At 34.5% G+C, this 11,071-nt stretch overlaps 1 protein-coding gene across 3 annotated transcripts; it reads right to left on the bottom strand.

Moving 5' to 3' along the window:
• Positions 1-580: 580 nt before the first annotated feature.
• LOC127260949 (topless-related protein 3-like) lies at positions 581-10,391 on the bottom strand. 3 transcript variants are annotated; one of them, XM_051289025.1, is made up of 25 exons: positions 9,968-10,391; positions 9,085-9,264; positions 8,793-8,906; positions 7,344-7,502; positions 7,028-7,202; positions 6,767-6,908; positions 6,484-6,593; positions 6,235-6,370; positions 5,992-6,101; positions 5,709-5,778; positions 5,563-5,636; positions 5,391-5,486; positions 5,213-5,305; positions 4,724-4,851; positions 4,379-4,613; positions 4,106-4,270; positions 3,699-3,791; positions 3,266-3,415; positions 3,071-3,181; positions 2,770-2,949; positions 2,550-2,678; positions 2,184-2,279; positions 1,879-2,061; positions 1,634-1,809; positions 581-1,119 (listed from the first exon to the last, which is right to left on the bottom strand). In XM_051289025.1, exons 1-25 carry the CDS (start codon positions 10,045-10,047, stop codon positions 852-854), a joined length of 3,453 nt encoding a protein of 1,150 aa, XP_051144982.1. In that variant the 5' UTR covers positions 10,048-10,391; the 3' UTR covers positions 581-851. The 3 variants fall into 3 exon arrangements, with proteins under 3 accessions (XP_051144982.1, XP_051144986.1, XP_051144983.1); XM_051289029.1 differs by having other exon boundaries at positions 581-1,086; positions 3,708-3,791; XM_051289026.1 differs by having other exon boundaries at positions 6,235-6,343.
• Positions 10,392-11,071: the final 680 nt, after the last annotated feature.

Genomic DNA, 11,071 nt, shown 5'->3' with positions numbered 1-11,071 from the left:
ATTTTAGAAGAAAAAATTAAATAAATAATAAAAATATAATAAAATAGAAATATGGAAATCATAATATTTTGATTATTTTTTATAAAATATTACTCTCTCCAAAACTATAGTATGTGGTAAAAAGTTCGGGTAAAACTTTTGCCTTTGTAGTGTATTAGCGTAAAAAATAGTAACAATTATGTAATAATAATAAAATAATAAAATTTTTTTTATAGTGATATAGTTATTTATGAAAATGAGATAGAAAGAAAAATTGGTAAATACGACTATTGTATTGAGACAGTATATTACATTAATATATTATAAAATTTGAATTTATATAATATATAAAAAATTAAATTTAAATTACTTGTATAATATTTCATCATAAAATTGTTTAAACAATATTTGAACAATATATCTTAAAGATAATAGTACTAATATATTTTTTAAAATAATATAATATAACAAAAATTAAGATAACTAAATTGCTGAATAAAACTTAATTTAAAATATTTTTTTGGAAAAAAAGATGTAAATCAATAAATAATAGAGTTATGAAGAAGTTAAAAAGTATATAAATAGTATTAACATTCTCTCTAATTCATTACCATGGTTTAACTGCATTAAAATAATAATTAGAATTGAATGAATATCAAATTCTGGTAATTCCTGAGAGAGGCCATTGCTAGAGCATGCACAAGTACCTGACATCACTACAACCAACCTTCCTTCCTTACTTCCTTCTACACTGACCGATGAAATACATACATACATTACATGTGCGACGTTTGTGTGTGTGTCTGTGGAAGAGGACGATACCTAATCAATAGAATGAAATTTCATCTTCATCTTCATCTTCCTCTTCATCCTCATAATCTTTGGACCTGATCAGCTGCTGCCGCATGGTTGCTGGCAGCCGACGAAGAACTGGGGGGGCGCCCACCATTTAAGAGGAGCCCATTGTCGCCTGGAGCCAAGATTCCCCACTTGCCTTCGGACTCTGCGGGTTCTATAACTTTAATGCCTCCATCCGTCAATCCAACAGCAAACTGGTTGGGCTCCTGTGGATGCGCCGCAACCACAACCGGGTATACGCATGGGTTTCTGGCACCACCACCACCACCACCACAACCATTACTTGAATCAATAACACAAATAAATGTAAACTATTTGCATTAAGCAAAACATTATTTAACAACTTCAATCTTATACTCTCTCTCCATCAAATATGTCTGTTTTCCTTATTTGTTTGTCAACAAAATATACACTTCCCATTTACAGCAAATATCTAACACACTTCTTAATTTAATTGTACACTTATTTACAAATATAACATCGCTACTTATAAACTCAATTTATCAAAAAATTTCTTTCACCTCATAAACAAAAGATGTTCTTACTTTATATCATAATCAACCAATATAATAATATATTCATTAAAACTTATATCTAGCTCAAACATGCACAGATTTCATGGACGGATGGAGTATTATTTGTTTCTTTCTAAAATTATCTATATATTATTCTATTTGCAACTATAGAAGGATCGAGTTACTATAAAAATAATTTATCCCCCAACTTGGAAGTCAACAATGTAACTGTAAAGGACAATATACTGAGGAGTTTAGAAGCATAAATGTAGAGTTCTTACCCAGTTAATGCAGCTTGAGACATATATGCAGATGGGGCAACACGGCATCTTAATCTGAGGGTATCGGCGTCAAAGATTCCAACATTACCATCGCAGAATGAAGCAAAAACAAGTTGACTGTTGCACGAGTATGTTGCACATGATATAGGTGCAGAAAGGGCATTTTGTGGGACCCACTGCGACAGAAAATTAATTAGCATAACGAACAGCAGCAATGAGACAAATAAGTTAGCAATGTTGTTTACCTGATGAATGCGTTCCATCTTGGCGACATCATATATTGCTATCTGTGTTTTATGGGATACAAGGAGGCGAACTTGATCTGAATGAAACTGGACTCGGGTGTCCCCAGTGGAAGCTTTTCCAGCAGGCATTTGAATGGAAACTGATTTTCTCCTCTCCCACGTGTCAATGTTCCATATGCAAAGCTGCAAACGAAGCCATTTTTTCAAGACAGATAATAACTAATCCGATCTCATAACAGAAATTTTTAATGCTTTGACTTATTTGGTAATGTAGAAGATCATTACCGCCTGACAAGAAAACTTACTTGAGCATCAGCACCTGATGACACCAATACGTTGAGGTTTGTAGAAAAGGCTAATCCAGTAATACGCTTTTGGTGACCTTTCAGTTTCGATTTCACCTATTGAGTGGTAGAGTAAAAGATTGTGTTTGCCACATTAAACTTTGTAATAGAACACTATTTATTAAGTGTTGTACAACTATAAATATCAAAAAAAAAATATATATATATATATATATAACCCTGATTGTACGCATAACTTAGAACTAAATAACATAGGTGAAGAGAACAATATCATATCTAATAACTATCGAAATAAACTGGTGCATGTACACTTCCACAAATAAGAAAACAGACCAAAACATGTTGGAAAAGGGTGAGACTGGTTACCTCGTCCACCCTAACATTGTATATGTGGATGGTCGAGTCCTCCATTCCAATTGCTATAATGTTGTTATCTTGTGGATGAAACGCCAAGAAAGTGGAAGCTGGTGGTGGTGACATAAATGTTGTCATCACCTGGAAACAGATATAGAAGTTTAAACTCGCGTCCTGTCAATAAAAACAAGTACACTGAAAATGAAAGCAGGCATGACAAGTTGCCTCAAACCTTGAAAGTCGTCATATTGAATAATGAAACCTTCCCACCAGCAGCCGACATCACATATGAGTCATTCTTTGAGAGAGCAATGCATGGAACAACTTCCTCCAGGAGGACGCCTGTGACATCATTATTCATAAGAAGACCACTGTTTGGCTTCCAATGTTGTGGAGTGATGCTAGCAGTGGCCTTTATTAAATAAATAGTTTCAGATATAACTGTGTTGGATAATCATCGGTCATCGAGAACAATAAGATATAATGGTAAAACGTAGAGCACTGAAATGCTAATGTTGTCCAACTTCCACTACCTTTCCACTTGGGTTTTGGTCATTGCGTGCCCACTTCCAAAGCCTCTGTGTACCATTTGATGCAAGCGCCAAAATGCCAATACCAGAATTTGTATAAAGAAGACGAGCAACCTAGGCAGTAGGCACAGACAAATATATAAGAATCATATAAAGAAAAATGACAATTACAAGAATTGGTCTAATTATCTGGCTTACCTTGTTAGTACCATCAGTGCTTTCAGGCATGGTTACCATTCGGCACTGAGTGGGATCAACTATTTCAGTCAACTGACAAGGTTTTATTTTGTCAACATCATCCAATGCCCTCGCTTTTTCCATGCTTCTAGACATGGAATCTATGCTGTTCTGAACAAAAACAGGCCAAAATAGCAAATCTCATTAAGGAAGACAAAAGTAACATAACTGAAACAAATTTTATAACCTTCTTTAGCTAGACAAAACTTGCCAATTATTATAGCATTATTTCACATTTAAATCAGAAAACAGAAGAAAATGAGTTGGAAATAGGAGGGATGCAATTGGATAGTATCTCAGTTCACTATAAAGGAAGAAACATTTACTTTTTTGACAGTATAACTATGTAGTTAATGCAAGTAACATTCAAGGTAACCAAAGAAGAGAGGAACACCTGACGTACAAGTATCGGAGAAGGCCTAACAGGAGAGCTCCTTTCTACTTTACAACTTACAGGAGCAATATTTGCAACAGAGGATGCAGAAGCCTGCTCAAAGAAAGTGAAGGATAAATTATCATGTACTATGATAGTCATTCAGCCTAGTGAGCCTAAAGAAAATAGGTAAGGAAAAATACAGATATGTTTAGATATGTTTTTGAGTTTAGTGTCATGAAAAATAGTAAAAGTAGGATAATAAATAAGTATTTCATATTGCTGTACATAGATGTTAGATGTGATGTTTTGTAAATGTATATAAAAAATATATATTTTTGATGTATTATTTTAAATGAAAAATATGTATTAGATGTATATATCTTTAGAAAGAAACAAAATTGAAGACATATCTAAACAAAACCAACCTTTGCAGGTACTTCCAAGGGGGATCTTAATGCTTCAAAAGGTGTGGCATCAGCAGCCCGTAAGGATCTCATGCCATTGGAATTTGCTAATATTTTTATTCCATTATCAGCGGTAGTAACAGCTAGTAGATTCCCTTCCTTATTAAATCTCAGGCGTGGAAGATTCTGCATCAAAAATATCCAAAATTTAAGTTACAGATTCGATATACAAGTTCGAAACTGATACCGAAATATTACGCAATCAGCTTGATGTTAATGAGATGAAGATCTCACCGCTAGACCACCATCTGCATCTGTTGTTGCAAGTATGTTGATGTTATCCATGTCCCAAAACTTAATTTGGTTATCTTCACCCACAGCCAGAAAATGATTTTGGGTGGTGTCAAATTGAACAACACCAGTCGACTTCTTCCTAAATCCAGTATAAGTTCTCTTTATCGCGCCTTCACTTTCATTCCATTCAACCAAAAAGGAATCCCCATCCTTGCCTGTTCCACAAGAGAACAACCTAAGGACAAAACTCACTTACAGAAGTCAGATTGTTTACAAATACAGGCAATGAAAGTTAACTAGATGATAAATGGTAATTTAAATAATGTGATATGTAGGATATCTAACCTGCTCCCATCTGCACTATATAGCATAGTAGTGCACCAGTGACCAGGAGCATCATAGTCAACTCTTGATCCCACATTATCATAGAGCCAGGCTTTGATTTTCCCATCAACAGCAGTTGAGAAAAGAAACTGCAAGCACAAGATGAGAAACAAATAGAATTCAACACTAGAGAATGGAATCTTATTTCAAACTATGAACAATAACAGAAAAGATTATGGTGATATGTGAGCAGTCAACAATAAACTTCTACTGAATCAAGATCAAGGAGAACCCATGCACATCCTATTATATCCAAATCAAACAAGAAGCAAATTCACAGAAAAAGGTTGCCAATTGCAATTGACTAAATCATCAAAATATATTCATGGTATATATCAAGTAAACAGATACAAAGCCTTTTCTAGAAGTTCAAATTTATAACAAGGACTTGATTATAGACAAAACAGTGAAGAACTTTAGATCCAACACTGCTAGGGAAGTCCAAGTTACCTGAATGTTCTCTTTTTGATGCGGACAAATTGAATACACTGGTGCTTCATGACCTTCAAAGTTGAACAGTTTTCTTCCATTCAAATCCCACACCTGTCAAATTATTCACTCAGTTTTCATGGCTACTAGCTAGTTTAAAATATATTTCAGAAAAGTATACAGAAACTTCTCCACTCACCTTTATCAACTTGTCATCCCCACAGGTCACAACACACAGTTGTTTATTTGGATGTGCGAAAGCAATATCATTAACTCCTCCCGCATGAGCATCAATCTGCAATAAAATCAGAAAATTAGATATCTTCAATATATTTTTCGCCTTGATATCTAAGGGCACACCCACAACAGACCTCCAGATGGGACCGTAGATCATTTGGTCCAGTATATGCATACAAATGGATCAGATGCTTGGAAAATGCAGCTCCTACAAAACAAGAAATACTTGTTCATATAGGAGAGTACAAATTAATTTGAGCATCTAAAGACAATATTTTACCACAAAAGGTTCCGTCAGGGCTCCAGGTAACTCGGGTCACCGAAAAGGGGGCATCCTTGGTAGCAGAAGCCTACACAAAAGTTCAGTAAGGAGATAGCAGAACATATGAAGACAAACTCTAAAGTTCATGCCAACTTAAAATTATTTCACCTTAGCAAATAGATATGCATCATATCTCACCACAGTAATCCTTAAAGTAACCAAAAAAGCATAATTGATGTTTGCAGATTGATTAGTAATTTCCAGAATCATAAAACATCAACTTGGAAGAAGATAGATGAACCTGGAACGATAGTGTACAAGCTTGGATTTCCCAAATCTTAAAAGGCTTCGTACACAACTTCTCTCTTATTCCAGCTTCCCAGAGAGTAATGTCACCATTATTACAACCCACTGTTTGATACACCAGATTAAACAATAAAAAATAGCAGTACTAATGAAGTTGATTTTTCGTTCAAGTATAACCAGTAACACAGCAGTTATTTATCAAATTTTAAGACCTAATGGATTCCCAGAAGCACAATACCAAGAAGTAGTGTATGGTGTGACGGATGAAAGTCCAAGCTCATCACAGATGATCCCTGATGCAATGTAAACGCAACATTTCTAGGCAAGTCATCGATGGACCAAGATGCCTGTTGACGAACAGTAGGATATGTAACCTGAACGTTATTTAAACCAAAAGGAGGATAAAATATAAAAATATTAATGTTATGTTACAGGAAAATGTCTTATTTTGTTAAGATTGGCAATATAACCAAAATAGAAATATTACCTCTTCAACTGATTGTGAAGGCCGCAACCGTTTCATCAGTTGCTCATGCTCAGCATTTGGATACTCCATCATACCCAGAGTCGCAGGGGCGGAACGCTTCAATATTGAAACTGTTTGAAATGTCAAAAATTGAAGTAATTACAATAAGATAACTTCAATATGATCATTTTGATCATCATTCATCGCCATGCCTATATAACTTATATAAAGTTATAAATTTCATTAGTATTGCAGCAAAATTTGGCATCTTAAATTCTGGGACTTAGAAACAGCTGAAACTCACCTTGATTGGAAGCAGCAGGTAATGATGAGGCAGTAACAACAGCTGCTTGAATGGATGAAGATGCAGCAGCATTTGCCATCCAACCAGCTAAAGTATTTGCATTAGCTACTGCTGCTGCTGCTGCTGCAGTAGGGGGGAAGGGCTGCGAGCAATGAATAGAAGAAGTTCATTATGAAGCCTATATATTATCCAAGCAAATATATTGATGATAAATATAAAATAAGGATAATGAGAAACAAGATAACAAGCGGATAATAATACCCCATGTGCTCCAAGTGATGTGTACGGAGCAGGCTTTGCTACTGCAGCTGGAGTAAGATTGACGGGAGTAGGAGCAAGAGCTCCATTTGGTGGAGTACATGTATGGTCAGTAAATAAGGTTTTTATGTCTGGGTTTGGCCGAGGATTCTTACAGAGCTGGTGCTGCCAATTCAAACTATATGTGTCTTAAGTCAGGATTCAAAATGTGGCACAAAGATTAGTATACAGCATAATATATTTCCTAAAACGAATAAGTGTTTAAAAAGGTAATAGAGCACATTAAATAAGTGTGCCGCAGTCTCAGAACTAATTATACCTTTGGTTAATGAGGGTTCTTAATCTAGATGACTTCAATGTAGGAAAAACAAGCTTTTCACGGAATAAAGGATTTGCTTCGATCAACTTCTTGAGTTCTAGCAACATTATACTTCGAGCTGTCTTAGTGTCACCATATTTGGAAAGCTGCTCATTTTCCCTGCGATTGAGAAATATAAGTAAGTTCTGATACATGGCCCAAAATTTTACATGTTTCCACAGAAATATATGGTACTGCCTTGGAACATGGAAAGAGTATACAATTAACAATGGTAAACATTCGTTTGAGAATGCATTCCAATCTATATTTCAATACCTTTTAATCTTCCACCCAGTCAATCAGACAATTTTAAGAGAGAAATAGGCACTGACCAATGCCGTTTTGATTTCAATCCCCATATAAAGACGATTGCGTGTGAATTTCATGTAAAGGTGACACATGCAATGCTGATGTCAATGTCAAAAAAAAAGTAATAGAAGCAACTTTTCACATTTATAATAAAAAAGTTACTCCCTCCGTCATGTATTATGGGTCTATTACTGTAGATACGGAAATTTAGGTAAAGTATGATTAGTAAGTAATTAAGAAGTGTATTAGTAAAAATAATTATAGTATAATAAAAATAATTGTGGATTAAGATTAAGATAACTAAATAATTTAATTAAGATTAAAAAAATTATAAAATTTAAAATTTAAAATGAGATTAAAGTGTATAATTATATTTCCAAAAGAGGAATTGACAAATTATGTGGGACGGACGAAAATAGAAAATAGGGACAAATTATGTGGGACGGAGGGAGTAAAAATCGAATATAAGGCATCTCCTTCTACAAGTCAACGTAACATATTGACTACTTCCATGCATCACTCAAAGATATGTAATCAAATGACATGATGGCATGACTTAAAGGACAAGTAACCCACACAGGCTTGATTTCCTAAATGCTGATTCCCTATTCACCACCAACAGTTTTAGAGCCTAAATTTCTTTATCCATCATCAATGATATTATTATGGATCCACAATTATTTCGAGTGCTCAGTCAAATATGTATTATGTTTCATAATCAGTAACTGAAAAAACTTGGGGTTGGTTTGTTGTTTACTTGAAATTGGAGTGGTGATTTGAGTTTTGGTTTAAAGAGTATTTTGATGTGATATTTTGTAAGAAAAAATAGTGTATTTTTCTTGAAATTCGTGCAAAATGAATAGTGAAATTTTTTTATTTGAAATATATGAAAAATAAAATAAAATAAAACGCACACACACACCCTTGAACATTTCTTAAAGATACTATGAAAACTCTCTCAATAACTTGACAAATTTATGGATTTTCAAAGGAAAAAGGTAGTCATGAATATCTTTCAAAAAGGACAGCCTTTGTTTCATCAAAGAAACAACCATGAATAATAAATGCACATTGTACCAGAGAAAAGGGAATGATCACTACCTGAAATTCCTAAGTGTAAGAAGCTGAGTAATTTCCTTGTATAGATCTTCATTAAACGTCGAAAACACTTTCAAATCATTAACCAGAATATCAACTGCCTTTGCTTTGTCTTGCCTGATGAAACCATCAAACATTATTAGACAAAGGTTATTAAAACAAAAAGGAAAAGAAAAGGCCAGAGTACAGATGAATCATGAGAGAGGCAGGGAAGCAGAGGAAATCAATTTAAGACTCAATAATTGCATTACCGAATGCATTGGAAAACTGAAGCAGAAGTCAGATTTCACATTACCGATCAAGAGCTTCAAGATACTTCTGCTTTCTTATTTCAAAATATATCTTCATAGAGTATCTATTGTCATCAACTTTTGTAAAACCCGACAAGTACTTCTCAACTTCATCCCATTCACCGGCATGCACTTTCTCCTCGAAGATTTTCATATTAAAGAAAAAGCCTGATTCCTGCTCAAGCCTACAACAAGAAAAGCCAATTATCATCAATAAGGCCACGGCATGCTCTGGAAGGAAAGTATTTCAGCAACATCATGGAGAACATTCCATTAAATAGAAGTGAAGGTCATTCATGGCACTCGAAACTCTTGCTAAAAAGGCAACTCACTACCTACTAAACTGCATATAACACTGTAGCAAGCAAGGCCGCATCTAATCTCTACTTCATGATACAGAATTCTTCATTTCTCCTCCTAGAAAGCGATATCCGTATGAAAATTTAACTCAGTTTACCATTCCCAAATCCCATTTAAATGGAAGATTTAACAAATAACTATAAACCCACCCATTTCACTAACTCACCTTCGAAGGGAAAGGTCGCAGTAAACACAATAAAATAAAACAAAATGATCTCGGACACAGTTCACTGTTTCCATCTTCATTTTTCCTCCCGACTATTTTTATGGCTAATTAGTAATAACCCGCCAAATATCAAACAATTAAAGGTCAATCACTTCCTTATCCTCTTCGCCGACAATACCCTGCTCAATCAACACATCTTAACCCAATCCACGCGCATAAAAACAGAAGACAACAATCAAACACCCGCATAAGCACAAATAACGCCAAAAGTAGAAAAAAAAAAAAAAAAAGAAAAAACTGAAATGATAACAAAACTTAAAAATGCAGAAAATGGGGAGTGAAAAAGTGGTGTATGCGTATACTTGTGAACCGACTCCTTGAATTTCTCCTCCTCAAGGAACTGCAGAATTAAGAAGACCAATTCCCTGCTCAGGGACGACATTCCCACCTTAGATTCCACAAAATCCCAAACCAATCAACAGATCAAGAAATCCCAGGCCTCCACTTACGCACCCCCTTCCTCCTGATTTACCTATTCTCCTCCTCCTTCCTAGGGTTTGTCTAAAAACACAGGCTGCTGCGATGCCAGAACAACAACGAGGAGAGAGAAAGAAGTTGAAATGGAGACATCTATGTCTATATATACACACACATAATGTTATGTGAATATATATATATGTATATAGATACGTGCGATGAGTATGTAAGTACAGGGAGAGAGAGAGAGAGAGAGAGAGAGAGAGTGGAAAGAGTGGAATTGGGAAGTGGTGGTGGTGGTGGTGGTGGTCTCGCTATCTTTGATGCGTTTGGCAGGAGTCTATCTTTTTCTACTGACCTATCAGTGATAAGGAGTTGTACTTATCAAAGATACGAGCGTTGAGTTATATGATAGGGTATGATTGCGTGACGTTGAGGAGAAAGGCGGATTTGAAATAGAGAAATAAAATCTAGTTGAATATTCAGCTTGAGTAACATCCCATCCCATCTACGCCAGTCGCTGTTGGAGGGGACGGGAGCCTTATTTATTTATTTCTTTTTAGACCGGAGAGGCTAGTTTGTTTATTCGGTAAGAATATTTTTTGTACTGTCTTCGTTGTATAATATTTTTTAAATAATTAATATTCGTTCCGTCCCAAATCCCCTATAATATATTTTTTTGGAATGTTTCAAACATCTGCAATATTTCTAAAATATAAAATAATTAATTATATTAATATCTACCCCATACTTTATCTTTTCTCATTATCTAAATAAAAAAATAAAATATATATTTCTCTCTCCATCGCATCACCTAATTTCTAAATTATCCAATTTAATACTACCTACTTAAAAACTTTGGGACAGAGGGAATATTAATTATTATATTAATATATAATATAAATTAAGAAAAATAATAAAAATAAGTAATTTGTATAAATATAAATTAAATACAATCAATGAAAAGATAAATAATATTGATTTTATGG

This window comes from Andrographis paniculata, unplaced genomic scaffold (genome assembly GCF_009805555.1).
Source record: "Andrographis paniculata isolate CXL003 unplaced genomic scaffold, ASM980555v1 Contig62END, whole genome shotgun sequence".
Classification (NCBI taxonomy): Eukaryota; Viridiplantae; Streptophyta; class Magnoliopsida; order Lamiales; family Acanthaceae; genus Andrographis; species Andrographis paniculata.
This window is presented reverse-complemented; position numbering and strand designations above follow the sequence as displayed.